The following is a 27,635-nucleotide window of genomic DNA, read 5'->3' on the forward strand; positions in this document are numbered from 1 at the left end:
GGTGCAATATGGCCACAGAAGCCGATGCGCCAACAACTACCAAATCAAAAAAAAAAAAAAAAAAAAAAAATCTGTTTTCGATTAGTACGGAACTTTCCAGGTACGCATTAATGGCGGGATCACACTAATCGAGGGACCGCTTGAATATATGCACAAATATATTTTGTTATTTTAATTATCACTTTTACATTTTTATAGTCTTTTTTTTTTTTTATAAATGAAAGTATATATTTTTTAATATTTAGTTTATCTATTATTTATTTATTACCACATTTATCTTTTATCTATTTATTCTTATAAATTTATTTTTATGTTTTTAAACTATTTTAATTAAATTTAATCATTTTTTTATTTATTATTTTTAAAATTTTTGTTTATAGGCAGAAAATTTAATTTAAAAATCGCATTATTCTTGTTCTGTTAAATTTGAATTCTTTATTTGAATATTTTTCTTTTGTTTTCACTATGTTTTCTAACAAACACCATTTAAACTAACGTAAAACCCAGAAGATTATTTCAATTCTGGGTTTTACGAATTATTTTAAAATATTTACATGTAATAATTTTCTGTAATTCGACCTTTTCACTAATTTCGACTATCCCTTCTTCTTATTACTTCCAGTTATTGAGGTTTTACGGTACTACCATTGTTGTAGCCTAGTGGTCAGGCGCGCGGGTGCATAAGTACACGTGCCTTGAGTAACCGGGGGTTCAAGCTCGTGACTGCTGAATGCGGTGCTCTTTCTTGTATTCTGTCTATCTTGTGAACTCCTCTGACCGTTTGGTCGTCCCGCAGTATAAACAGAAAATTTATTTAGCTTGCGAAAACATTATTATAAGTTTCAAATTATGTAAAAATATTAAATTCTCTGGTGCCAAGAATGTAATTTTCTCAATTCGCACTGTCAACAATAACCTTCTCTTGTGCTCTAATCACGTGCACGCAGTTTAAAAATACTTTTATATTACAATTAAAAAACAAAACAAAAAAAACGACCGGTTCCCACGGTGAAACATTGTCTGTGATTGGATAACGATGAATCATAATTTCGGCTCCTGAGAGAATTCAAATACTGCGGCAAAGATGAGCAAGTGTTTAGATATTTACGATGTAATATCCTTCTTTAGTAAAACGGAATATGTATGGCGACAACCGAAATGGCTAAAGATTTCGACTCGGCAGAACTGCCCGAATTATATCCTTTTAATTCTTTAGTTGAAGAGGTAGATAAAATTATTTCATCTAACAGTTTCATCTATAAGCTTTCACTCGATCCAGGTAAGCGTTTCATTATTCTGTATTCTTCAGCCAAATCTAACAGGTAATATCATAAGTTGCCCATAATACACATTAAGTTCAGAGAAGCATACAGTATGTTACTACGATGTTCAGAGAAGGGCACTGGCAAATGAGACAGAATATGTGTCGGGGTAGGTAAGCAAGCACGTTCAGAGGCCAGACCACTTCCAGCTGTAGAAACCTCCAAGTCGTAAAAAAAAAATAAAAAATAAGATAATAATAATAAATAAATAAATAATTTAAAAAAATAATAAAATAAGACCCAAGAAAGAAACATATTTGAATGTATTATTATTGCTTTTATATTTAGCAAATATTATTTCTGAAATGGAAATGGACTAATTGAGAAAAAGCTTATTTGACAAACTATTTTAACCCCTATTGAGTTTAAGTCAAATGGCCTCTATGCCTCCGTTCTCCCCATTGCAATCAATCAATCAATCGTTTGATACGCTTTTGAAATAAGTGCATGAATGCAACTCAGTATGCGGAATTTCGAGGTAGGGGTGGTTCACGAAGTTTGGCAATTTTTTTGACGGCTGAGGATCATCCTGCATTTTTCAGGGTGATTCCTCCCCCTACCACAAATGTGCCAATGCAGTGGCGTAGCTACCATATAGGCAGGCAAGACAATTGTCTCCGGTGTCTTTGGCTCTCTCCTGTGTTTGCAGTTTTCATTAATTAAGTAGGGGCCCGAACATGTTCTTTGCCTCCGGGCCCGAAAAAGTGTAGCTACGTTACTGTGCCAATGGTAAACATTTTGCACGTTGCATTATCTTCACAGATAATAATACACACTATTATCTATAAATTAGCAGAACAATTTTTTATGCTGTCCCCTCCTCAGATCTGTAGATTGAATCTGCTTTTTGTTTCTCTTCGGTTACCTAACGCCATGGTAAAATGGTGCCTCGGGTGAAGTATAAATTCAGCGCCTTATATTCAGGACCGAATTTAATCTTGTTGCAGCCCTAAACTATAATCCTTTTTTTTTTTTTTTTTTATATTGTTCATCTGTGAAAATGTTAAAAAAGGATTTTTTTAAGATGGAGCGAGGCCCCTTTTAATGTGAGGCCCTAAGCTGTAGCTTGTTTAGCTTATATGTAAATCCGGCCCTGCACTAATATTTACCGTGTTTTGTTTCTTCCAGCACGGTATCCTTTGTATCGGGGCACGTCGGCCGATCAGCTGTTGCTTCAAGTTTCTCTGTTGTTACTTCTGCCTCAGCGGAAAGAAGTTTTAAAACCTAAAAGACAATATTACTGATCTGATTGCAACACTAAACTGTCTGTTGATAATTTTCTGCACCGAGGCACGTTCAGTTCACTAAATAAAATTACGTTCCGCGAACATTTCGATTCCGTTATCTTGCGCCTATGTGACATAGAAGGGAGCGAGAAGGTAAAAGACACAAAACATTATACATTACATTATAAACATTATACGCTTACATTATAAATTTCGAAAGACACAAAACAGTACTAATGTAGTGAAGTCCAGCTTTTCACCTTTTGAATTTTAATGACTAATACCCTAGTTATGCCAGTCAAGCATAGTAGGATAAAAAAAAAAAAGGACCATTCAATAGTGTTACAGGACTTTTTTACTTTGAAATGTAGTAATTACATTTGCTACAAACAAGACAGTGTGCGTCGTATATAGATTCTTGAAAATAGCTGTACTGGCATTTATTATGCATTTTTACCGTATTCTATGACTGTGGCCATAGCCTGCTAAGCCGCGGAACCAATTAACCCTTATGCGTTAAGGAATAGGACAATACCATTTCGAAGTTTACAATAAAAAAAAATAAAAAAATGCCTTTTTCTAAATTTGGAAAACTTACAGATGAAGCGCCATTTTTTATATAAAGGGGAAAAAAAATTCGTTTCAATAATTGGTAAATGTACACTGTCACGATATTTCCGCTTACATTATAAATTTCGAATTAGTTAATGAAGAATAAAATAATATGAAATTTGAGCTAAATAGACAGTTTTGATATCCAAATCTTAATTTTTATTATTATTATTATTATTAGCCATATGGTGCAAGGAAGCCGGAGGCTTATGCTGCACTAGGCAAAAAAAATTCTGAATTACCCAGAGACAGAAAGAGAGAGAGAGAGAGAGATAGCAGGGGATCACCAAGAAAGAGAAGAATGATGATATCCAGCTCAGTACCCTGGGTGTGCCAAGCCCATACTCACCAGATGTGAGCCCCTTTGATTTCAACAAAATAACAGTGAAATATTCATAAAAAATATAGCTCTTAATTTAAGATATAATGTGAACAAATTAACCAAACTGCCCAGTATATAATTGCCAAAGCTGTTTCAAGATAAATATTAAAGTAATGATTTTTTCCCCCCCATTCCTTTGAATTTTGAATTACTTGGTTCTTATTTTTAATATGATTATTCAGAAAAGGTTGACATACAGTACAAGTTACTCATTAATGAAATGACCACATTTCAAAAGAGGTTACTCTTCAAGATACAGTGTTATAGTTCATAATTTGAAATAGAATGTGAAAAAATATTTTCCTCACATCTTTGAATTCTGAGTTTTTGAATTTTAAGTTATCATTATCATTCCTGTTTCTAATATTACACGATGACCCCCTTTGAACATCCGTGATTTTAAAAATTGGTTAAAATTCACACATTGTTCATATGGGAACATAGTAGGGGATGCGTATGGTCAAGTTTCATTGCTGATGTTTTGAAACATGCGGCGCTCAAGGCTGCAGGGTTCCTGTCATTTGGGTAAAAATGGCATCAGTGCAAGAGAAAACCCAGGAAGTGGTGTGGTTTGCAGAGAACAAATCTTGTCATGGTTCAAAGGCAATTCAGATGTTCAACAAACATGCACCTGACCTAAAGTCTATATGGAGATGGCACAGGACATATTTGAACACTGGTAGCATGCAGAAGCAACAAGGAGGAAGTAGTACTAGTAGCGGCACATGATGCAAGAAAGAAGTGATCAACAGCATCAGCCAAAAAAAAAAAAAAATTCACACAACCTTTCCCTCTAAACGTTTGTCCAGTTTTTCCTTAAATTTATTTAACTTATCAACTTCCACGACAGATGGATGTTTTTTCTGGCAATTAACCACCCGCTGGCTAAAGGCAAATTACCACACATGTATTCTGCATCTGTCGTTCCTTAATTTGAATTTATGTCCCCTAAGGTTCGTAATTTGAACAAGTGGAAAAATCCCATCAGAATTCAGCTTGCTCAACCCATACAAGGCCTTATACACCTCAATCAGATCACCGAACAGGTGCCTAGTCTCCAGCCATTGCAATTTGCAGAACTTAAGCCTCTCTTGGTAAGAAGATTCCTTCATTCCCCTCACCAATCTTATTGTCCATCTCTGTACATGCTCAAGAAAATCTACTTCCTTCCTAAAATGAGGGTCTCCAGACCTGTACGCAGTACTCAAGGTGTGGCGTGACCATTGCCTTATACAGAGGGACAATCACCTCCTTTTCCCTGCTAGCAAAATTCCTATATATCATTGACAAAACCCCATGACCTGCCCTGGCAGTCTGTCTGTATTGATCAGAAAACTTCATATCTGACAGCACTTCCAGTCAGATATGAATTACTTCCAGGTCTTTTTCATTTTCTACCACCTTTGTAGCACCACACAGTTGGTATGTTTCTCTGGGGTTACTTCTACCCATATGCAGTACTTTGCATTTGTCAAGGTTAAACTTCAATTGCCACTTCTCAGCCCATCTGCCCAAATTTTCTAGATCCTGTTGAGTAGCACACTGTCATTACTGTCATTAACAACCCTGCCAACCTTTGTATCATCTGCAAACATCGACACTAAGCCTGATATACCTTCATCAATATCATTGATAAATATACAAAACAACAGTGGACCCAACACCGAACCCTGTGGGACTTCACTAATAACATCAGTCCACGAAGAGCAGCACCCATTGATTACCACCCTCTGTCTTCTCCCACTTAACCATCCTTTTATCCATTGTAGCAGCTTACCCTTAATACCATTCTGCTCCAATTTGTACAATAGTCTTCCCTGCGCAACAGTGTCAAAAGCTTTCCTGAAATCCAAGTATATGATATCAAAATTATTTTTTTGCATCCAGTTCCTTGTAACCACATCATAATAACCAATCAAATTTGTCAGACAAGACTTTCCCTTAACAAACCCATGCTGTGTCTGAATTATTGCTGCAGTCTTGTCTAGATGATCCTGCAATGCATCTTTAACCAGTGATTCCATTATTTTACCCGGAACAGAAGTTAAACTAACTGGTTTGTAATTACTTGTCACCCTTCGATCCTCCTTTGTGAATTGGGGATACATTTGCACATCTCCAGTCCGTGGGGATCTCCCCTGAGTCCAAGAATGCTCTCATAATTATAGCTAAGGGTTTGCTTACTTCCTTTGCCATCTCCTTTAATATAACTGGATAGATCCCATCCACCCCAGGTGGCTTTCTTATGTTTATCTTCAACAAATTATCTTCCACTTTGCTCTCAGTTATTACAAAATCATTAAGCACCTTGCTACAATTTGATAACCTTCTGGCATTTTCAAACCTTAATAACTTCTCATGTGTGAATGTAGATGCAAAATACTCATTCAGTTTGTTTGCTATCTGAGCAGGATCATCAATCAGATTCATCCCCTTCCTTTTAGAGTTTATATAAGTAAAGAATTCCTTGCTGTTTTTCTTAGCATTCTTTTGCCAAAGATTTCTAGTAATCTGCCTTCTCTTGCTTAACCTCCTTTATGACTTGATTATAGACTAGCTTATATCTGCCATAGGCTTCTGTGTCGCCTGATAATTTATATGCATCCCATGCATTTTTCTTCTCTATCACGAGTCTCATTAGTTAATTTGAAAACCATTTAGGCCTGAACCTTGAACGGTATTTCTTAATAGGTAAAACTTTAGTAGCTTCCACGATTAATTCCTTGACTGCTTCCCGATTAGAATTTGCTGTTGGTAACATCATCGGTTGATCCCACTGTACAGAATTTAAAAACTGTCTGAGACCACTGTATTCACCTTTACAGAAGCAAAAACCCTTTCCTTTACTCCTGATGATAATTATCTGCTGGGGCTATGTAAAAGACCTGATTTATTCTACCAAGGTCTCTATAATGTTTTGGTGTGAAATTGAGTATTGTTCGGAGATTCTTTGTTGCACCAAAGGAGCTTATGTAGAAGTTTGCTGAATTTTTTTTTTTATTAGAATTATTAGCATATGATGAACATCATGGTGAGATTCAATCTTCCTTACATTTTGAGGGTACATCTCTAAAATGGTATTCACAGGCCGGCCGCTAGTTAGTATACTAGACCGAAACTATTGGTAACTCTTTAGGAGGCTTCCGGATCAGCTAGTGTATAATCTTGCTACCTCTACTCTGCCAGATCGTGACTGGAGGGAGTCTGAGTAGTGTGTATGCAGGGGGCATTGTCGAGGCCATGTAATGTGAAGGATCTGGGTATATTCTTACCATGTGACAATTCATGGTGTATTGAATACACCATGAATTGTCAAACTAATAGAGTAAGCTTATCTGCGAAAAGATCTAAACCTCCCAAACACTTCCTAATTCATTTCACAAATATATACGTGGTCTCAATTCTACTCTCTACGATGTCCATTTCCACTTGCAGTCTGCCAAACCCCATGTACTTTTTCTGACAGAATCTCAGTTATTGGTTGATTCAACCTCTGCTCATCTCAGTTGCCCAAATTATTCGCTGTATAATTCCCTTTGCCTCAAAGGTGATACTTGTGCATATGTCCATTCCGATATTCCGAGTCAGAGACTTTGTAATTTGGAATCTCCTCTTTTCGATCTTCTCTGGCTTAAAATCTCTCAACTGAATTTTGTCAAATTCATTTGTTGTCTCTACCGCTCTCCTAACTCCACTAATCACTTGGAGCTGTATGACTTCCTCTCTTTGAAATTTGACTTTCTCCAGTCCAACTTCCCTAACAGTGAGGTAATTTTTCTTGGTGATTTTAATGTTCACAATTCCAGCTAGCTTCCGTTTCTAGTCACACCGACCCAGCTGGTCGAGATGCTGAGGCTTTTGCAATTAATAATTACCTTGCACAGATTGTTTACCTACCTACAAGAATACCGGACAGTCCTAACCATGCAGCCACTTGATCTTTTTCTCACAAACAACCCTTCTAAGTACACAGTTGAAGTTAGTGGTCCTTTAGGCAACTCAGATCACAACTTGGTCAATCTCTTCTCCAATGGAGCCTTTTTCTCATGGCTATTCCCAACCTCGTATTGTTTGGCATTACAAGAATGCAAAATGGGATGACGTGCGAGATTTATTTTCTTCTTTTCCTTGGTTGCATTGCTGTTTAAAACTTCTGATGTCAACATTTGCTCAGATCGTGTCAGTGAAATTATTCTTGCAGGAATGGAATCCCACACTCCACTTTAAAATCTCGTCCTTTATCTAAACCTTGGTTTTCCAATAAATGTGCTAAGGCTGTTCAAGAGAAGAATGTTGCATTTCGTAATTGGCTTGTTTCCAGTTCTTTAGTTTCATTTTCTGCCTACACCAAAGTTTGCAACAATTGTAAAGCAGTTATTAATCAGGCCAAACTAGATTTTGAACAGGCTAAGGGTAGAAAAGTTGCTTCTTGCCCTAATGGTAGCCGAGCATTCTGGTCTCTTGCCAAAGCTATTGGCCGCAACTTTTGCCCATCTCTGCTCCAACCTCTCTCAAAACCAGTTGATTCTGTTGTCAGTTCGGTCAAGGATAACGCTGACCTGCTAGCATTCCATTTTTCTTACAACTCCTCACATCTGGTGAGTATGGGCTTGGCACACCCAGGGTCCTGAGATGGATACCATTCTTCTCTTTCTTGGTGATTCCTCTCTCTCTCTCTCTCTGGGGAACTCGGGAATTTTTTTTGGCTGGTGCAGCATAAGCCTCAGGCTTCCTTGCACCATATGGCTGATAATAATAATAATTAATGATCTTGGTAAAACACCTCCCACCATTCCCAATACACTCCATTCAATGTCTCCTGTGGTCTTCTTTCAAAAGGATGTCAGAAGGATTTTGAAGAATCTTGATGCTAAGAAAGCTCCAGGTCCTGATGGTATTTCTCCACTTGTTCTCAAAACCTGTGCTCCTGAAATTACTCCTGTTCTTTGCCATCTTTTTTCGCTTTCTTATTCCAAAGGTGTTTTTCCTTCTGCTTGGAAATTTGCTCATATCCAGCCAGTCCCTAAAAAGGGTGACTAATCCCTCCCATCCAATTATTGTCCCATTGAAATTACTTCTACACTTTCAAAAGTAATGGAGAAATCAATTAACCGGCAACTCTTAAACTACCTGGAAACATTCCGTCTGATCAATGATCACCAGTATGGATTCAGTCAGTGTTGATCCATTGGTGATATTCTGGCTTATGTTACCCATTTGTGGACAAATTCAATGGAAAAGTTCTGGGAAACACAAGCAGTTGCTCTTGACATCTAAAAGGCTTTCGATTGTGTTTGTCATTAACGTCTCCTAAACAAGCTTCCATCTTATGGTTTACCAACTGTTTTTTGTAATTGGTTATCCAGTTTTCTCTCTGATTGATCACTGAGGGTGATGGTAGATGGCTCTGTGTCTTCTAACTTTTCTACTAATACTGGTGTCCCCTCAAGGTTCAGTTCTTTCCCCTACTCTTTTCCTCTTGTATATTAATGACCTCCTTCCATTGACTGGAAATCCTATCCATAGTTTTGTCGATAGCACATTGCATTCCACTTTCCATTTTGAGAAACCTTGCCCTGCTCAATCAGCTTCAACGTCTCAAATATCCACTAACAATTCCTTAGATGTCGATCTCCAGGTAATTCTCCAGTGGGGCAAAGACAACTTAATTGATTTGAATCCTTCTAAAACTCAGTCTTCTGTTATATCTCACAAAAAGGATTCTTCTGCTCCTATACTTATCTTTGGTGACACTCCAATTTCTAGGCAAAATGATATCTCTTTTGGGGATTATCCTGACTTCTAATCTCTCTTGGCACAAACACATCAAAAATATTGCTTTCTCTGCATCTAAAAAATTTGGTTTTCTCTTTTGCTCTCGGCGTTACTTTTCTTCCAAACAGCTGTTCACTCTGCAAATCGCAAATCTGCCCTACCATGGAATATTGTTCCCAAATCTGTGGGCGGTGCCCCCCAAGACCTCTCTCAGGCTTCTAGATTTCATTCAGAAGAGGGCAGTTAGGTTAATTAATGACTCCTCTCTAACAGAGTCTCTTTGCTTGTAGACGTACTGTTTCTGCTGCATGCCCTTTCTGCAGATACTTCCATGGACACTGTTCTTCTGAATTGGCTTCTATAATTCCCACTCTCCCTTTCAAAAGAGTCCTACCCCATGCTGCCACCAGCCAACATCCATTTACTGTCCAACTTCAAACTCACAGAACCAACTTTTCATCTTCCCCGTTTATTCATTCAACTGCCGTTTTCTGGAACAACCTTCCTTCATATGTATTTCCTGAAAATTACAGTCTACAGAAGTTCAAGCCTAATGTCAAGAAATAGCTTTTTTCATCTTCTCAACTTCCAACCCAAGAACGGTACTAAGTACTATAGGTTCTAATACCTCTCGTGTTTGGGGTTTTTATAAAAAAAAACATTTCTTAATGCACTGCATTTTCTTTTGCGAGACATATAATATCAGGGACACCCTGTATTTTTCAGAAGCATTTGACATTAGTACAAATCACACATTTATGAATGATCACATCTCAAGAAAGGCTACTCATCTTTGCTGATGATACTAATGTTTTCTCAGTTTCGATTTGTAAATATATATCAAATGTTGTAAGCTGATTATTAAAGAGAACGGAAATTATACTTATTTCAGGAGTAACAATTATCTGGAAAATTATAATGTATTACTGATATTTAATGCTGACAGTTTTGAGTTTCCTCCCATTACATGCATTAATAATTGCACATTCCTTTTCAAACTCTTAATTCAACCTATCAACCTCACAAATAAGTTTAGCTGTACAAATATAGCATTTTTTTTTTTTTTTTTTTGTTTGAAATACAATGAGAGGTTTAACCGGATATATATACAATAAGACCTGGTAGATCCCAGGTAGAGATAAATCTAAATCTTCAACTGTAACATACTAGTCTGGAATTCTATATGTTTTTCTCTCTTTGATACAAGTATTTATTTGTTTCAGGTGGCAGAGATATTATTATAAATCTTCAATTTAATTTGCTCCAGATAATTTACAGTAGCAACCAAATCATTTTTCTAAAGGATCAGTTTGAAACAGAATGTACCTTTTTTTTTTTTTTAGCAGTTAAATATATAAATTGTCATTTCATATAATGCAAGGCTTGTATGTAAAAAGGATTGAAATGTCTGTGAACTAAGACATTTATATATTTTGCCATGATATAAAATCTCCCATCTTTTTAACCTCTTATACACATCCACAAGGAAAAAGAGTTGTTGTTGATTTCTGTCATTTAGTGGACTAGAATCTGGATCTTTTCTTGTGCCTTTAAAAGGAATCTTTACCTTTACAATTTTAAACCAACACTGAATAATTGCTATGAATTTAGCAATATCTTCCCACCCATTTAATTTAGTTCAGCCCAAGTTCCTTAAGTGCAAGAGTGTTATTTTCATTAAAAATTTTGAGAGCTAATGATACTTTTTGCCTCTTAATATTACTAGAATATGAGCACTTAAGGTTTGATTGTATTTTAAATTTTTTTTTTTTTGCTAATTTTAATCATCTACATGCTGTAGATGATTGAAATTAGCATTTCATATTATTTCAGAGTCATGGCAATCAGGAAAATTAAAATATTTATCTTGTTTAAGGTTCATCCAGTTATTTCTTACACATTTTAATGTGTACTGGATCAAACAGTAAGTACAGTGCAGTTTCATTATCGTATGGACTTAAGAACTGCAGTATTGAGAGAAGAATGCTTTGAAACATCTTTATATTTGGGAAAATATGGAGGATACAAAGAATACGTGCTGTCTTGGCTGGATCATTACTATTGAGACTTGCGACAGTTAACCTACCAGCTTTAAATGTTAAAGTATCATCTAAATAGATTTCAATTGAGAGAGAAATACTGTGACGGTACATCAAGATTATCGCCAGTGTCATTTAATTTTTTAGTTAATGTTTGCAGTGTTCCTTGATTGGGAAGTGAAAGAAATTTTGCGTCCATAATTGCTTTATATTTTGAAGTTGATGACAAGTACATTTTAAAAGCGAAAAGATAAGTATCGGAGATAAATCTTGTTAAATTTTTTGGTGTTTCCGTAATCAGAATTTGTTTCTTAAGAAATTCTAACTTCCTCTCATCAACATTATCTAACTGTGCTTTGAAATTTCCAAGTTGTTCATAGCAAGTTCCATGCTTGTAACTGCATGTTTTGTATTGATGTTACTGCAGATTGTAATTAGCTTCAATACAAAACTTCAATATCTTGTTTAGTACCAGTCTTTTTAAAATGCACATTCAGACCTTCTAACTGCCTTTTGTGATAGTTTGTGATAGTTCCTATAAATACAGAAAACTCCAAACATAGAGAAAAACAATACTTCCACAAATCATTGGATATTCCTTATTAATTATTTTCATAATTATTAAATCATTATCTTTATACAGGAACTCCCCGACTTGCGTAATATATTCGACTTTATGTAAGTTTTTGCCAGCCAGTGTAAACTTTAAAAAATTGTGGAAATGTATTTTGCCTCCCATAGGAATAAATGGAAATACTGTATTGTGAAAACATCGCAATATGAAGCCAATAGCAAACACATTGTGGTTTTTTTTTTTTTTTTTTTTTTGGCAATTCATTCCAAGACCTGGAAAGTTGAAATTTTCGCTATATAACTAAGCTATTTATCTCTCTAAAAGTTCATTTTTTTATTATGTAAATTGCATTACCTTTTCATCGTTATCATATTTTCCATTATAAGAATCAATTTTGAACGGCTTTATTGATAATTTTCTAAAGAACATTTCTATTAGATAGTACGAATCAGAGCTGTAATACTCAATGTTCTAAGTTGATTTTAATATTTGTAAAATAATAAGAAGAGTTTACCTCAATATAGTACGTAGAACACTTCCGTATGATACTCTCCAGAAATTAAAACGAAAAAATCGAAAACTTGCATTAGAGTAAAAAATAAATAATTAAAAATCAATTTAACACAATTAAAGAGTCTAACGAAAATATTCAAAACGATTTTCCTTCCTGAAGCTGTCAACGCTTTTCGACCGTATGTCGTGATCACAGGAATGAAAATTACCGAATAGGGTTGAACCTGAAACTTAAAAGTGATTATTTGTCTTCGCGCATGCGTGTAAAGGTCCACGCATTGGAGATCAAATATGGTCACCGAACATTAATTCTCGTGTAATTTAATTTTTACGGTTTCTGCAATTAATAGTCGCATATAATTACGTTGAACCTTAAGTATTTTGGCCTCGTTAAATAATAAAGTATTTTTTCATTAATGGCATGAAAGGCTAATTCTGACATTGCTGAATGAGAAGCACGAACTGAGGCTTCATGTTGATTTACACGAATATTCAGAGAAAATTGCGTCGAACCTTGGTAAGACGAGTTGCATTCACCGCAAGAAATGTTGTATACCAGATCATTAATTTGTGTTGCAAACGTGGAAAGAACCGAGCGATTGTTCAGTATAGTGTGTAATTTCCGTATTGGCCTGGCCACAATTTTAAATTCGGTATCTTTAAAGAATCTATTAAGCTGTTTGTGCCACTGTTCAACATATGGGAGAGAAATAAAGTATTTTTTGATATTACTGTTGTTGGTTGGTGTGGTATTTTGTATCCTATCCTTAGCCTGTACCCTAATTCAGTTTATTGTGGCAAGGGGATAACCCCCTGTTTAAAAAACTGCTAATTAATATTTGTATTTCTGAGCCCATTGGGCTCAGAAATACAAAGTAAAGTTGCCAGTGCCAATTCTTCAGCAGCAGAGAAATTTTGTGATGCGTTGGAAAAAACTCCTTCTAAATTTTCACAGCCTTCATCTGCTGCAGTGGCCTACTTATCAGCTGGAGATGTTGATTCTGGCAACGATGCTCGAAAGGTAAAACTTGCTCACTTTATGCCTGCTCCCTCCCTTTTTTGTAATTTTATAATTTTGAAATTTTTGTAATTGCACACTTTTGTAATTTTTCCTACATATGAGATAAAAAAAAATTGAATAAATAATTCTATTTACATGTTCTTCAAACATTTATTTTTTGCTTCAATCAAATTCAGCAAGCATAGTTGCAAGTGCTGCATAAGCATTTAGAGAAATTCTGACTTATGCAGATTTCCGCGGAACGCAACCCTTACGTAAGTCGGGGAGTGGCTGTATTTGGGAAAATATGGAGGATACAAAGAACACGTGCTGTCTTGGCTGGATCATTACTATTGACTTTCGCACTAATTAACCTACCGGCTTTAAATGTTAAAGTATCGTCTAAATAGATTTCATCAATTGAGAGAGAAACAATTTTCTCATTATCTTTTAGAAAAGAAACATCATTTTGTTGCAGATAGGATAATATTATTAAAGAAGCAGTTTTTGAGGCATCGACTTGTTCAATATAAGTAAGCATACTTTGTTTAATGGCACTAGCTAGCTGCTATTGTTCCTGTTCACTCCATGTGCACCTTCTTTTTGCCAAATTCTTGGTTACATGTAGTATGGTTTTTCCGATTATTGCTGTATATGCATTAGTGGTGAGTTTTACTCCATCTCTTTTAACAATTCTCACGGTGAATTTTTACAAACTACTTTATAATTCTCACTGTGAATTTTTACAAGCCACTTTTTAAGTTCTTCTTCATTTGAGAAATGAAATGTACTCATATAAGGTTTCCTCTAATTAGAAGTGTGGAACCGGGCATTGAGTTTGCCATCTGAGAGCTTGATGGGTCTCAACATTTTAATTTCTTCGAGGCTATCCATCCTACCTTTCAAGCTCTCAAAAATGCCCATCAGTATGCTCAGTTGGTTCCTAATTTCTTCACACTTTCTGCACCAAATGCACACAAAGACATCCCCTCCTTGGCTGTATCATGTTCCTGTTCCAGAAAGTCTGCAAACATTGCACAATCAGCACATTTCATTAGGCTGTGATTCATAGGAGAATTGCCCCTTCAGTTCTTCCCCACACTGCAGCACTCCTACTACTTTATGACCATTTCTTTGCTGCTCTAATCTGGGACATGATTTCCATTTAAATTCAGTTTAATTTGACAATACTACATCAAACTAATATTAACATTAATACACACTAATACTACACCAAGCTAATATTAAATGCAATATTAACACTGCTCTGTTCACCAGTTATTCAGCAGTAATACATATTACTCTATCAAATTTACATTATATGCATTACTCTATCAAGTTTACATTAGTACAATAGTAACAGTGCAATAATATAGAGCATCTAAAACTTCATGAAATCCCAGGTCATTATGTATTGGTTGACAGTGTAAAATCAATACATAATGGGAGCACATCTTTAATAAGACTACAAAAGAAGTGACCCCCCCCCTTAACACAATAATTGAAGTATAACGAAACTGAAGGAACTAAGCAATGAAGCAACTAAAAATAAAAATAAAATCCTCAGATGTTGGGTTGTTCTTTCTCAAAATTCACTAAAAGCTGGTTTAAACACCAGACTAAGTAAACATTCTTGAAGAAACATGGCAGAGAACCAAAAAACAACTAAACCTCCTCAACTATACACAAGTAAGAGCCATCTTCCTCAAATGTAGAAGGAATGCCCACTATTAAGATGTACATATGAGAAAAAAAAAAAATAGTGAAGTCTATAAAAATTGTGAAACAGAGGATGGACATTAGAGTACGTCAGTGAGATAGCCTTCAGTGATTGGGCGCACATGACCTTCAGTCGTCCCCCCCCATTAATCAAACGATCCCCTAGAAGAATGGGACAGGTAGAAGACCATATGGAATGAATGGCTCCATATCCCAGTTAGCAAAATTCCTGTATCTCATTGACAAAACTCCATGACCAAAGAACAAAGTATAGAGACAATCATTGCACTACTAAACAAAGATTGAATTGAAATAACTAGTTGTGTTTGCTGTCGTTGGTGGATTACCTAGAGATCAGCATTTAAGGAAATGGTGGAGGATATTTGAGAAGTTAATGCTGTTTGTGTAGAGCAAAATTTCTCAAACTGAAAGGTGGAATGCAGTGTGCTATCATCAGCAAAACTATGGATAGTATTTCCAGTCCGTGGAAGAAGGTCATTAATATACAAGAAGATAGAGTAACAGAAAGAACTGAACCTTGGGGAACATCAGCATTAGTGAAGAAGTTAGAAGACAGAGAGCCATGTACCATCACCCATAGTGAGTAGTCAGAAAGAAAAATGGATATCCAGTTGCAAAAATCAGTTGGCAATTCAAAAGATGGAAGCTTGTTTAGAAAACCTTTATGCTGAACACAATCAGAAACCTTAGAAATGTCAAGAGCTACTGATTTTAGATTCACCAAGCTTTTTGGTTGAATTTGTCCATAGGTGGGTAACGTAAGCTAACATATTTCCAGTGGATATTAGTGATCACTGATGAGTTGAAAGGTTTCAAGATAGTTTAGGAGTTGGCAGTTAATGGATTTCTCTGTTACTGTGGAATAGGATGGATTTGTCACCCTTTTTAGGAACTGGCTTTTTTTTTTTGGCATCAGCCAAAAAAAAAAAAAACACCTTCTTATTTCACCCATCCGGTCACTCCAAATGTTTGTCTAATTCAGCCGTAAATTTATTTAAGTGTCAACTTCCACAACAACAGATGGAAGTCTGTTCCAGCAATCAACTACCTGCTGGCTAACGGCAAACTTCCACATGTCTATTCTACACCTGTCTTTCCTCAATTTTAATCTATGCCCCCTCATGTTCTTAATCTCAGCAAGTGGAAGTATCCCATCAGCATTGAGCCTGCTCACACCATTCAAGGCCTTGTACACCTCAGTCAGATCACCTCGCAGGTGCCTGGTCTCCACATGCTGCAACTGACAGAATTTAAGCCTTTCCTGGTAAAAGAACCCCTTTGTTCCTCTCACCAATCTTGTTGCCCTTCTCTGTACTTGTTTTATCAACTCTACATCCTTCCTAAAATGAGGCCTCCAGACTTGTACACAGTACTCAAGGTATGGCCTAACCATTGCCTTAAAAAATGATATAATCACCTCCTTGTCTTTGCTAGCAAAATTCCTATATATCATTGACAAAACTCCATGACCTGCTCTGGCAGCCCATCTGCACTGCTCAGAGAACTTCATATCCGGCTGCACAGTTAACTCAGGTCTTTTTCATTCTCCACCTCCCTGACTGTAGTACCACACAGTTGGTACTTTTCTCTTGGGTTACTGCTACCCATCAGTGTCGGATTAAGGCACCGGCTAGCAGAACCCTTTCCCAGGGTGCCATTATTTACAGGGCTCCAAATTTTACAAATCATGAAAAATATATATCCTTAGTAAAGGTGGGTGCCAAAAAACTTTCTGCCTGGGGTGCAAAAATACCTTGGTCTGGCACTGCTACCTATATGCAGTACTTTGCATTTGTAAATATTAAACTTCAGCTGCCACTTCTCAGCCCATCTGCCTAACTTTTATAGATCCTGTTGCAGTGGCATACAGTCTTTACTATCATTAACAGTCCTGCCAACTTTGTATCATCTGCAAACTTGGACATTAAGCCTGATATACCTTCATTGATATCATTAATAAATACACAAAACAACAATGGGCCCAGCACCAAACCCTGGGAGACTTAACTAATAACATTAGTCCACATAGAGCAGTGTCCATTTATTACCACTCTCTGCCGTCTCTAACTCAACCATCCCTTTATCCATTGTAGCAACTTGCCCTTAATGTCATACTGCTCCAATTTGTACAGCAGTCGTACATGTTCAACAGTATCAAAAGCTTTGCTGAAATCCAAGTATATGATATCAAAATTATTTTTTGCATCCAGTTCCTTTGTGACCACATCATAGTATCCAATCATCATAGTATCCATGCTGTGTCTAAACTATTACTGCAGTCTTGTCTGGGTGATCCTGCATCATTTTTTTTAACCAGTGACTCCATTATTTTCCCCTTATTATCTGTTAGCTGAATACTTACTTTGATTTTAAATTAATATTAAAGTAAGATAGGTGAAATGGGAGGGGATTTTTTTTTTTTAGCTGGTGCTGTATAAGCCTGCTTTCTTTTAACATATACCACTACTAATGCTAATACATATATTCTCTCTCTCTCTCTAAAGCTCTGTTTGTGTGTTTATTTTTTATATTTACATACAGTATGTAATATACAGGGTCTCTCAAAAATATTAGTACAAACATTTAGGGGAGGTAGGTAACATCTAAAGGAATGTGAATCGCATAGGAACTCATAACCGGAAATGTCACCATAAGTGAGTAGATGGCGCTGTTCATCAGTTCACAAGAGGGAAAATTTCTGGTTTACTCATTCAAGCAGTAGTCGCCGCACGAAGAGCATGCATCGATATACGAACTGTGAGCTGGAAGACATGCACCTAGTGTATGGATTAGCAGAGGGCAATGGACGAGCCGCTCAACGAATTTATGGAGAACGCTTCCCAGAGAGACATGTACCGGACCACCGTTTGTTTGTGTGTGTGAATCAAAATTTGTGCGATTATGGGTCATTTAGAGGTAACAGGAGTAGTGCAGGCAGACCACATTTGACGCAAATTCCTGCCATGGAAGAAAGTGTGTTGAATGCCGTCCAGAATAATCCTACTACCAACACACTTGCCTCTGCCTTAGGAATGTCTCATTGCAGTGAACAGCGTGTCTGGCATGACGATTCCTTACACCCCTTTCATCTCCAAAGGGTTCAGTTACTGCTCCCCCAAGATCATCCTGCACGTGTGACTTTTGCGCAGTGGTTTCTCCAAGAAAGTTTTCAAGACTTCAATTTTTCAGCCTATGTTTTGGTCACGGATGAGGCTTATTTCACTCGGGAAGGCTTATTCAATCAGCACTATGCTCATGTGTGGGCTCACGACAACCCCCCCCCATGCGGCACAACATCGCTTTGCAATAAATGTGTGGGCAGGTATGGTGGTGACTGCTTAGTTGGCCCATACCTGTTACCATCCCGCATGAACTTCGCTAAATGTCGGATCTTTCTTGAACAAGTTCTACCAGGGTTATTTGATGATGTTCCAGCAAATGTGAGATGCACCACGGCCAATCCATCGACATCCAAAACACATGTTCAAATGGTCACGAACATACCTTCCATAATGGGCAGACGCCCGTCATGTTGAAACCAAATGTTGCATCTCACATTTGCTGGAACATCATCAAATAACCCTGGTAGAACTTGTTCAAGAAAGCGAGACTTGTCTGCGCTGCTGCTACTGTCAAAGAAACTCCAAGTGTGTTCAACCGTGTCTGCCGATCCATGCTGCATCAATGTCATGCGTGCATCACGTCTCATGGTGGAACCTTGGAACGTGTGTTGTAACATTGTGAAATGCATCCATCTCGTACTCCATTGTTAATATTATGTCAAATAAATGTTTGCCACTAATTACTGTCTTGTGTCATTTTTGCTTCTTGTGCCTCTGCTACTACTTTCCCGTGATGTTTCTGGTTATGGGTTCCTATGCTATTCACATATCTTTACCTGCCTCCCCTAAACGTTTGTACCAATACTTTTGAGACACCCTGTATAAGGAAGAATATGTAGAAATGTATAACTTTAAAATTTCAGGTGTTTGAGCACACTGTGCAAAATTTGAAATAAATTTGAAGATAGCAGTGACCAATGATATCTAATATATGTGCAGGTTTGCATGTACATATTAAAAAAAAAAAGAAGGAAAATGGTGAAAGCTAGTATTAAGCTCTAAGTCTGTGACAAGTGAAAAGCATCAAGACGAAAGCCAGAATAACTTTAATAAATTTTAAAAAATTTATAAAGTAATATAGGCAACAAGTACCAGGATTTCTCCATGTTTGTACTTGGTTTTAAATATTTATATAAATAAATAATCAAAAAATGTGTGCATGAACAGCTTTTATACCTCCCACACTTTAAAAGTTTAAACACTACAGAAATGGAAGAGAGACTGTTTTTTAACATTTATATTTTATCTGTCTGTGATTTTTTTTTTAATATTTTTAACATTAATATTTTGTTTCACTATGTATATCTTAGTGCACTTGCATCATTTATACACAGCCAATTATAGATTAGCAAATTTGCAATAGCGGCATCGTTTAAGTTACATCTAATATTGTGAATACCTTCACGACGAGTTACCATGACATTGCACTACTTCGAATAAGTAACACTTCACCCGAAGGAAGACTTGTTGTTGCTTATTCTCAATGGATACCACAACCCAGACAGCACCATTTCAGGGCTATTTTGTATTTGTGTGGGATAATAGCTCGACTATCCAGTTGTCCCTATTAAACTTAGAAAAGCAAAAAGGTAGAAGGAAAGTAATAGTAGGAGTGGAAGAGGAAAAGAAACGGTGTAGAAGAATGAAAGGGACAGTAACTCCTTCAACTCACACCACTCAAAAATTCATAAACTCCTCGAATAGGCAACGCTTCCCCAGTAGGGAAGACTGTTGTTACCTATTCTTGGAAACTCCGGACATCATCAAGCTCCCCCTCGTGCCGTTTCAGGGCTATTTGGCCCTTCTCCAGTGGGTGGGTGGGTGGGTAGGGAGGTACCCAAGCGATGCCGTTTCAGGGCTATTTGGCCCTTCTTCGGTGGGTAGGTACCCAAGTGATGACAAAACAGTTGTGAAGTATATCTCCACAATATGAGAGATGCCTGATGGTGTATGATATAAGTTAGGACTCTAATGCATTAAGGGCTTATGCCTCAAGCTGCAAAAGAGTTAGACTATGTATACCTTAGTGCACTTGCATCATTTGCATCACAGACAAATATAGATTAGCAAATTTACAATAGCGGCATCGTTTAAGTTACATCTCATATTGTGAATACCTTCACGACGAGTTGCCATGACATTGCACTACTTCGAATAAGTAACGCTTCACCTAAAGGAGAAGACTGTTGTTACTTATTCTCAGTGGATACCACCACCACCAAGATGGCACCGTTTTGAAATATGGTATGGGATAAAGTTCTCGGTTATCCTCATACTATCCTTAGACTTAGAAAAGAGATAAAGATGTAGGAAGATGATAGTAGGAGAGATAGAGGAAGGAAATGCCGTAGAAGGAAGAAAGGGACAGTTGCTCCTTCAACTCACACTCAGAGCTCATGTATTCCTCAAATAGGTAACACTTCCCCAGTGGAGAAGAATGTTGTTACCTATTCGAGGAAACTCAGCTCCTTCGACTTGCACACAAAGCTCATATATTCCTCGAATAGGCAATGCTTCCCCAGTAGAGAAGATTGTTGTTACCTATTCGAGGAAACTCAGTGGCCATCAGGCCCCCCCCAGATGGCACCGTTTCAGGGCTATTTTGTATGTGTGTGGGATAATAACTCAACTATCCACTTGTCCCTATTAGACTTAGAAAAGCAAAAAGGTAGAGGGAAAGTAATAGTAGGAGTGGAAGAGGAAAAGAAATGGTGTAGAAGAATGAAAGGACAGTAACTCCTTCAACTCACACCACTCAAAAACTCAAACTCCTCAAATAGGCAACACTTCCCCAGTGGAGAAAGCTGTTGTTACCTATTCTTGGAAACTCCGGACATCATCAGGCTCCCCCTTGGTGCCGTTTCAGGGCTATTTGGCCCTTCTTCGGTAGGTGGGGTAGGTACCCAAGTGATGTAATGATGACAAAACAGTTGTGAAGTTTATCTCCACAATATGAGAGATGCCTGATGGTGTATGATATAAGTTAGGACTCTAATGCATTAAGGGCTTATGCCTCAAGCTGCGAAAGAGTTAGACTATGTATACTTTAGTGCACTTGCATCATTTATACACAGCCAATTATAGATTAGCAAATTTGCAATAGCGGCATCGTTTAAGTTTCATATTGTGAATACCTTCAGGACGAGTTAAAGTATTCACAATACACCAAAGAAGTGCCAAATAGCCCTGAAATGGTGCCGTCTGGGTGGTGGTATCCACTGAGAATAAGTAACAACAGTCTTCTCCTTCGGGTGAAGCATTACTTATTCGAAGTAGTGCAATATCATGGCAACTCGTTGTGAAGGTATTCACAATATGAGATGTAACTTAAACGATGCCACTATTGCAAATTTGCTAATCTATAATTGGCTCTGTATAAATGATGCAAGTGCACTAAAATATACATAGTCTAACTCTTTTGCAGCTTGAGGCATAAGCCCTTAATGCATTAGAGATATTTTGTTTCATTGAAAATAATATTTATATGGCACAACATTTTTAAACATTTACATTTTTTCTTTAAAAAGAAGAAACAGTAACATTTAAAAGTATCCCACTCCATTAATAAAAAAGTCAAACTGAAAAATAATTCAAAATGTATGGCATTAAGAGCAAGTTTCTGCTGTGGATAAAGGGATGGTTGAGTGGGTGAAGACAGAGTGGTAATCAATGGACACTGCTCTTCGTGACTAATGTTATTAGTGGAGTTCCCCAGGGTTCGGTGTTTGGACCATTGTTGTTTTCTGTATTTATCAGTGATAATGATGAAGGTATATCAGGGTTAATATCCAAGTTTGCAGACAGTATGAAGGTTGGCAGGGTTGTTAATGACAGTAAAGAAAGAACACTACTGCAACATGATCTAGAAACATTGAGCAGATCTGCTGAGAGGTGGCAACTGAAGTTTAACATTGACAGTATAAAATACTGCATACGGATAGCAGTAATCCCACAATAACATACCGTGTGGTACTACACTTGGGATAGTTGAGAATGAAAAGGACGTGGGGGTAATTATTCAGCCGGATATGAAGTTTTCTGAGTAGTGCAGACAGGCTGCAAGAGTAGCTCATGGGGGTCTTGTCAATGATATACAGGAATTTTGCTAGCAGGGATAAGGAGATGATTGTTCCCTTGTCATGATGCACATATTGCATACAGGTCTGCAGGCCTCATTTTAGGAAGGATGTAGAGCTGCTAGAAGGAGTACAGAGAAGGGCAATGAGATAGGAGAATGGAACAAAGGGTTGCTCTTACAAAAAAGTCTTAAGTTCTTCAAATTACAGTCTGGAGACTAGTTACCTCTGAGGTAGTAGTAGTAGTGGCATGTGATGCAAGAAAGCAACTGTATGAGCTTATGCAGCATCAGCCAAAAAATAAAAATAAATTAAAATATAAAAAAATAAATAAAATAAAAAAATAAAATAAAATAAAAAAAAAAAAATCACACCATTCCCTCCAAATGCCTGTCCAGTTCCTCCTTAAATTTATTTAACCTGTCAACTTCCACAACGACAGATGGAAGTTTGTTCCAGCAATTAACCACCCGCTGGCTAAAGGCAAATTTCTGCACATCTATTCTTCATCTGTCATTTCTTAATTTGAATTTATGCCCCCTTAGGTTCGTAATCTGAACAAGTGGAAGGATCCCATCAGAATTCAGCGTGCTCAACTCATTCAAGGCCTTATATACCTCAATCAGATCACCGCGCAGGTGCCTAGTCTCCAGCCACTGCAATTTGCAGAACTTAAGCCTCTCTTGGTAAGAGGATCCCTTTATTCCCCTCACCAATCTTGTTGCCCTTCTCTGTACACGCTCAAGTAAATCTACATCCTTCCTAAAATGAGGCCTCCAGACCTGTACGCAGTACTCAAGGCGTGGCCTGACCATTGCCTTATACAGAGGGACAATCACCTCCTTCTCGCTGCTAGCAAAATTCCTATATATCATTGACAAAACCCCATGACCTGCCCTGGCAGCCTGTCTGCATTGCTCAGAAAACTTCATATCTGACTGCACAATTACTCCAAGGTCTTTTTCATTTTCTACCACCTTAAGTGTAGTACCACACAGTTGGTACGTTTCTCTGGGGTTACTTCTACCCATATGCAGTACTTTGCATTTGTGAAGGTTAAACTTCAGTTGCCACTTCTTAGCCCATCTGCCCAAATTATCTAGATCCTGTTGCAGTAGCACACTGCCATTACTGTCATTAACAACCCTGCCAACCTTTGTATCATCTGCAAACTTCGACATTGAGCCTGATATACCTTCATCAATATCATTGATAAATATACAAAACAACAGTGGACCTAACACCGAACCCTGTGGGACTCCACTAATAATATTAGTCCATTGATTTGAGGTGATCTGATTAATAGTGTATAAGGCCTTGAATGGTTTGAGCAAGCTCAATACTGAGTCAACATTCAGGTTTTTGACACCCACTTTCAGCTTTTAATCTGAGGCAAGAGCCTCATTCGCCTCACCCTTTGTACGGCTATGATAAGAGCACAGTTGGATTAAAAGCTATGCAAACATTTATGTACAAAACAAACAAAAATCTGTATTGTGGATGCAGTGGAAACAAGATTGTGGCCATTCAAGTTGAAACACTAACTGTTAGAATTCTTGTTTATCGTGTGATCCACCCTATGTTGCACTACCTATGAGTGAGATACTACGCTGTCATGGGGCAGTACCAGATTGTGTGTATGTGGAGGGTTTGAAGAATTCCACTACTACTGTACATTGTTTGGCATCTCTTTCGTATTGTGGAGTTAAATTCATAGTTGAGTTGTCAATCATTATACCAATGGGTACCTACCCAAACACTGATGCAGGGCCAAATAGCCTTGAAATGGCTGGGTGGTGGTATCCACTGAGAATAAGTAACAATAGTCTTCTCTATTGGGGAAGTATTACTTATTCATAGTATACAACCTGGGGGTAATTTGCAGTCAGATATGGAATTCTCTGAGTAGTGCAGACATGCTGCCAGGACAGCTCATGGGGTTTTGTCAGTGATATACAGCAACTTTGCTAGCAAGGATAAGGTGATTATCTCTTTGTATAAGGCCATGGTTAGGCTGTATCTTGAGTATTGCATGCAGGTCTGGAAGCCTCACTTTAGGAAGGACGTTGATCTACTGGAAAGGGTGCAGAGAAGGGCAAATCAGATTGGTGATGGGAACAAAAGGCTACTCTTACCTAGAAAGGCTTCAGTTATGCAAATTGCAGCTTCTGGAGACTAGGCACCTGTCGGATGACCTGATTGAGGTGGTTAAGGCCTTGAATGGATTGAGTGTGCTGTATGTAAATGGAATTCTTCCTATTGCTGAGACTACACACACAAGGTGGCATAATTGAAGTTGAAGGATGGCTGCAGGATAGATGTGTGGAAGTTTGCCTTCAGCCAGCAGGTGGTTGATTGTTGGAACAAGCTTCAATCTGTTGTTGTGGAAGTGGGTGGTTTGAATAAATTCAAAGTAGAACTAGACAGATTCTTGGAGGGTATGGATGGGTGAAGTGTTTAGTTTATTTTATTTTTGGCTTTATGCTATATAATCTTGCTTTCTTGCATCATTTGCCACTACTACTATAATGAATAGGCACCTGGTTGTGAAGGCACTTGTAATATGAGATATAAATAAAATGATGCCATGTAATTAACTTCGGTTGACTTATTGTGTGTAGACTTGATGCAATGCACTAACTTGTATATCTGGTAAGTTTTCTATAGTCTAAGGCTTTTAGCACTAAATTTTTATGGAGTATTATTTATTACTTGAAATATCAAAATAACATCTTTTAGTTGTATATGTATCATTATATTAGTTGATGCAATTTTTATTTAATTTTCTATAGTGGAAGATGACATTAGTCAATTTGAAGATGACTTCCATCTTAATGGTGTTGATTCTGAATATCTTCCTGGTGAGAAATTAATGCAATTAAGGAAATCCCCCTCCAGCTCTTCTGGCCAGTTTGAATGTGCATTCTGTCGGAATAATGGAGAAGATATCTCATTTTATAAAAGCCACGTACTTAAGGATAAAAAAGGTCGAATAATATGTCCTATACTAAGAGCTTATAAGTGCCCTATCTGCCACAACAATGGTGGTGATTTTGCTCACACTGTCAAATACTGTCCACTTAATGTTTCTCCTTTTTTTTCTACTGTTGCCGCTTTAAAAACAAGGCGTTTAGCGACTGGAAAGCGGCGGAAGAGATACTAAATATTTTGAAATTTTGATAAGACAAAAATGATGTATACCTCTTGGGATATGCCACTGTCTTGTGAAAGTATGAAATATCATCCAGTCATTTCTTTTTGTGTGTGTGTGTGAGGGAAAAAATATCCCTAAATGCATTTCATTTTCACAGAAATACATATTTCTGCTCGTTGAATTACTGTTTTCTGTAATCTGTATGTAAATCACTACCAACTTTGCAATAAATTATTACAGTGAGATTAATATACCTTGTAAACATGTTATTTGTAAACACTTATCAAATAACATGTTTTAACACTTATCAGAAAAAGCAATATTCCCGACTTATTTGAGATTTTTTGAAGGACATGATTATTAACACAGGCATAATCAAAATCAAATAATTGCATGTTTCACTGCATTGGAACAATATGAAAATTTAAGATGTTTTATTTATAGTCATTAATATTTACATTAATTTACACAGAAATACAAGTAAGAAAAAATCAAGAAAATTAATTAATTTCAAAGTAATTAACTAAATTTTGTGTAACCTGTGTAATAGGATTAGTAAATGTTTGAATTATAGTATATTTTATAAAAGAACATTATATCCAAAGATGGTGTTAATTCTGGCTAAACTGGTTAGCATATAGAATTTGATAAAATTTGGTGGAATTTGGTACATGTTAATATATATTTCATGAAGTTTCTTTAATGCCTATATTTGTATTAGGGCAAAAGGTACAGTAGTATCTTTTAACTTGTAATCCCTGCCACATATCTGTATCCTTCATAAAAAAGCATACATTGCAAATAAGCAAAAGCAGGTGAACAATCAAGAAGAAAAAAAAAAAAAAAATGGCAGTTTTGCTATCACACTATATGGTTTGGCGGGGGGATTCATCCCATCCCCAGCACAATAACCTTCAATGTGACATGATCATGGTGTTGACTTCCACTGAGAGACTCCGGGAAGTTACACACTGTTACTATTGTTTAAGTGCACTGGCTGAACAACAGTAATAGTGTAATTACACTGTGGTCAGATGTAGTCCAAGCCTCCTGCATTGCAAATTTGTGAGCTATAACATTTGTGGCCATTGTTACATCAATAACACTCATGCAATGTACTACTGTAGGTTGCAAGATTGTGTGGCTAGTTTAGGATACCGAATGATGTAGGGGCTTACATCTGGTGGGTATGGGCTTGGCACACCCAGGGTCCTGAGTTGGATATCATCATTCTTCTTTTTCTTAGTGATTCCCTTCTACTTCTCTCTCTCGGGGAAATTCAGAAATTTTTTTTTTGGCTGGTGCACCATAAGCCTCAGGCTTCCTTGCACCATAGGGCTAATAATAATAAAGTCCTGCTCGTTAAGGGTGCCTGCTCTATCAAGCCTATCCAGTGTATAGCTATGCCAAAGAGGGGATCTACAGTTCGCATCCACGGATATCAGAATTTTGCAACCAGGTAAAAGAGTTAAGACAGTCTGTAAGTACTGTATGCTGGGTTAAGACTGTCTGCAGTATAAAGATATAACATGAAAACTTCCCATAGGGGAAGTGACAAACTGCCAGGGGGTTGCAGAGATTGCTGACTTGAGTTACAGTTATATTTGTATTTCTGATCACCAAGGCAGCCCATATAGTGTCTGTAGTGGCCTCAATAATTCTGTAATATTTGGGATATCCCTGAACCCTACCCCCATGGGTGTAAGGCTCCTGGATACAAGCTGTGTCTGTTTCTTTTTCCTCCTTTATGATTTTAGTTGGTCTGCGACAGTATGCACTCTCTGGGTATTTAGTTGCAGGAAGTTCAAAGCTTGGTGATTATGGGAATTACTAGAACTATCCATAATCTACCTTCTATTAATGAAATTCGCTGTCTTTCAGTAACTCAGGAATTTGGGATCTCTCACTGAGTGTTCAAAGGCAAGTCCTGCACTCTTGCAATTCGAACATTTTACTACCTGAGTTTTTTTTACAGCAGTGTCCATGGCTATATCCACGAACGTGGATATAGCCATGTCCATGAACTGCATAATAGCCACAGGTGCTCTCATTTTGAGTGCATGTGTGGGAAGTGGGCCGAAAGTTTAGGTATCAGTAGCA

General features: G+C 37.2%; 1 protein-coding gene across 1 annotated transcript; it reads left to right on the forward strand.

The window, feature by feature from the left end:
- The first annotated feature begins 1,034 nt into the window (after positions 1-1,034).
- nanos (RNA-binding protein nanos) lies at positions 1,035-25,644 on the forward strand. Its single transcript, XM_090373468.1, has 2 exons — positions 1,035-1,279; positions 25,174-25,644. Exons 1-2 carry the CDS (start codon positions 1,144-1,146, stop codon positions 25,542-25,544), a joined length of 507 nt encoding a protein of 168 aa, XP_090229594.1. The 5' UTR covers positions 1,035-1,143; the 3' UTR covers positions 25,545-25,644.
- Positions 25,645-27,635: the final 1,991 nt, after the last annotated feature.

This window comes from Mastigoproctus giganteus, chromosome 5 (genome assembly GCF_048544385.1).
Source record: "Mastigoproctus giganteus isolate SK-2022 chromosome 5, ASM4854438v1, whole genome shotgun sequence".
Taxonomy (NCBI): Eukaryota; Metazoa; Arthropoda; class Arachnida; order Uropygi; family Thelyphonidae; genus Mastigoproctus; species Mastigoproctus giganteus.

Bases quoted from the DNA above. Each gene is read 5' to 3' on its own strand.
- nanos (XM_090373468.1), top strand. From the start codon at position 1,144: ATGGCGACAACCGAAATGGCTAAAGATTTCGACTCGGCAGAACTGCCC. The intron at 1,280-25,173 runs GTAAGCGTTTCA...AATTTTCTATAG, and splicing joins TAAGCTTTCACTCGATCCAG to TGGAAGATGACATTAGTCAA.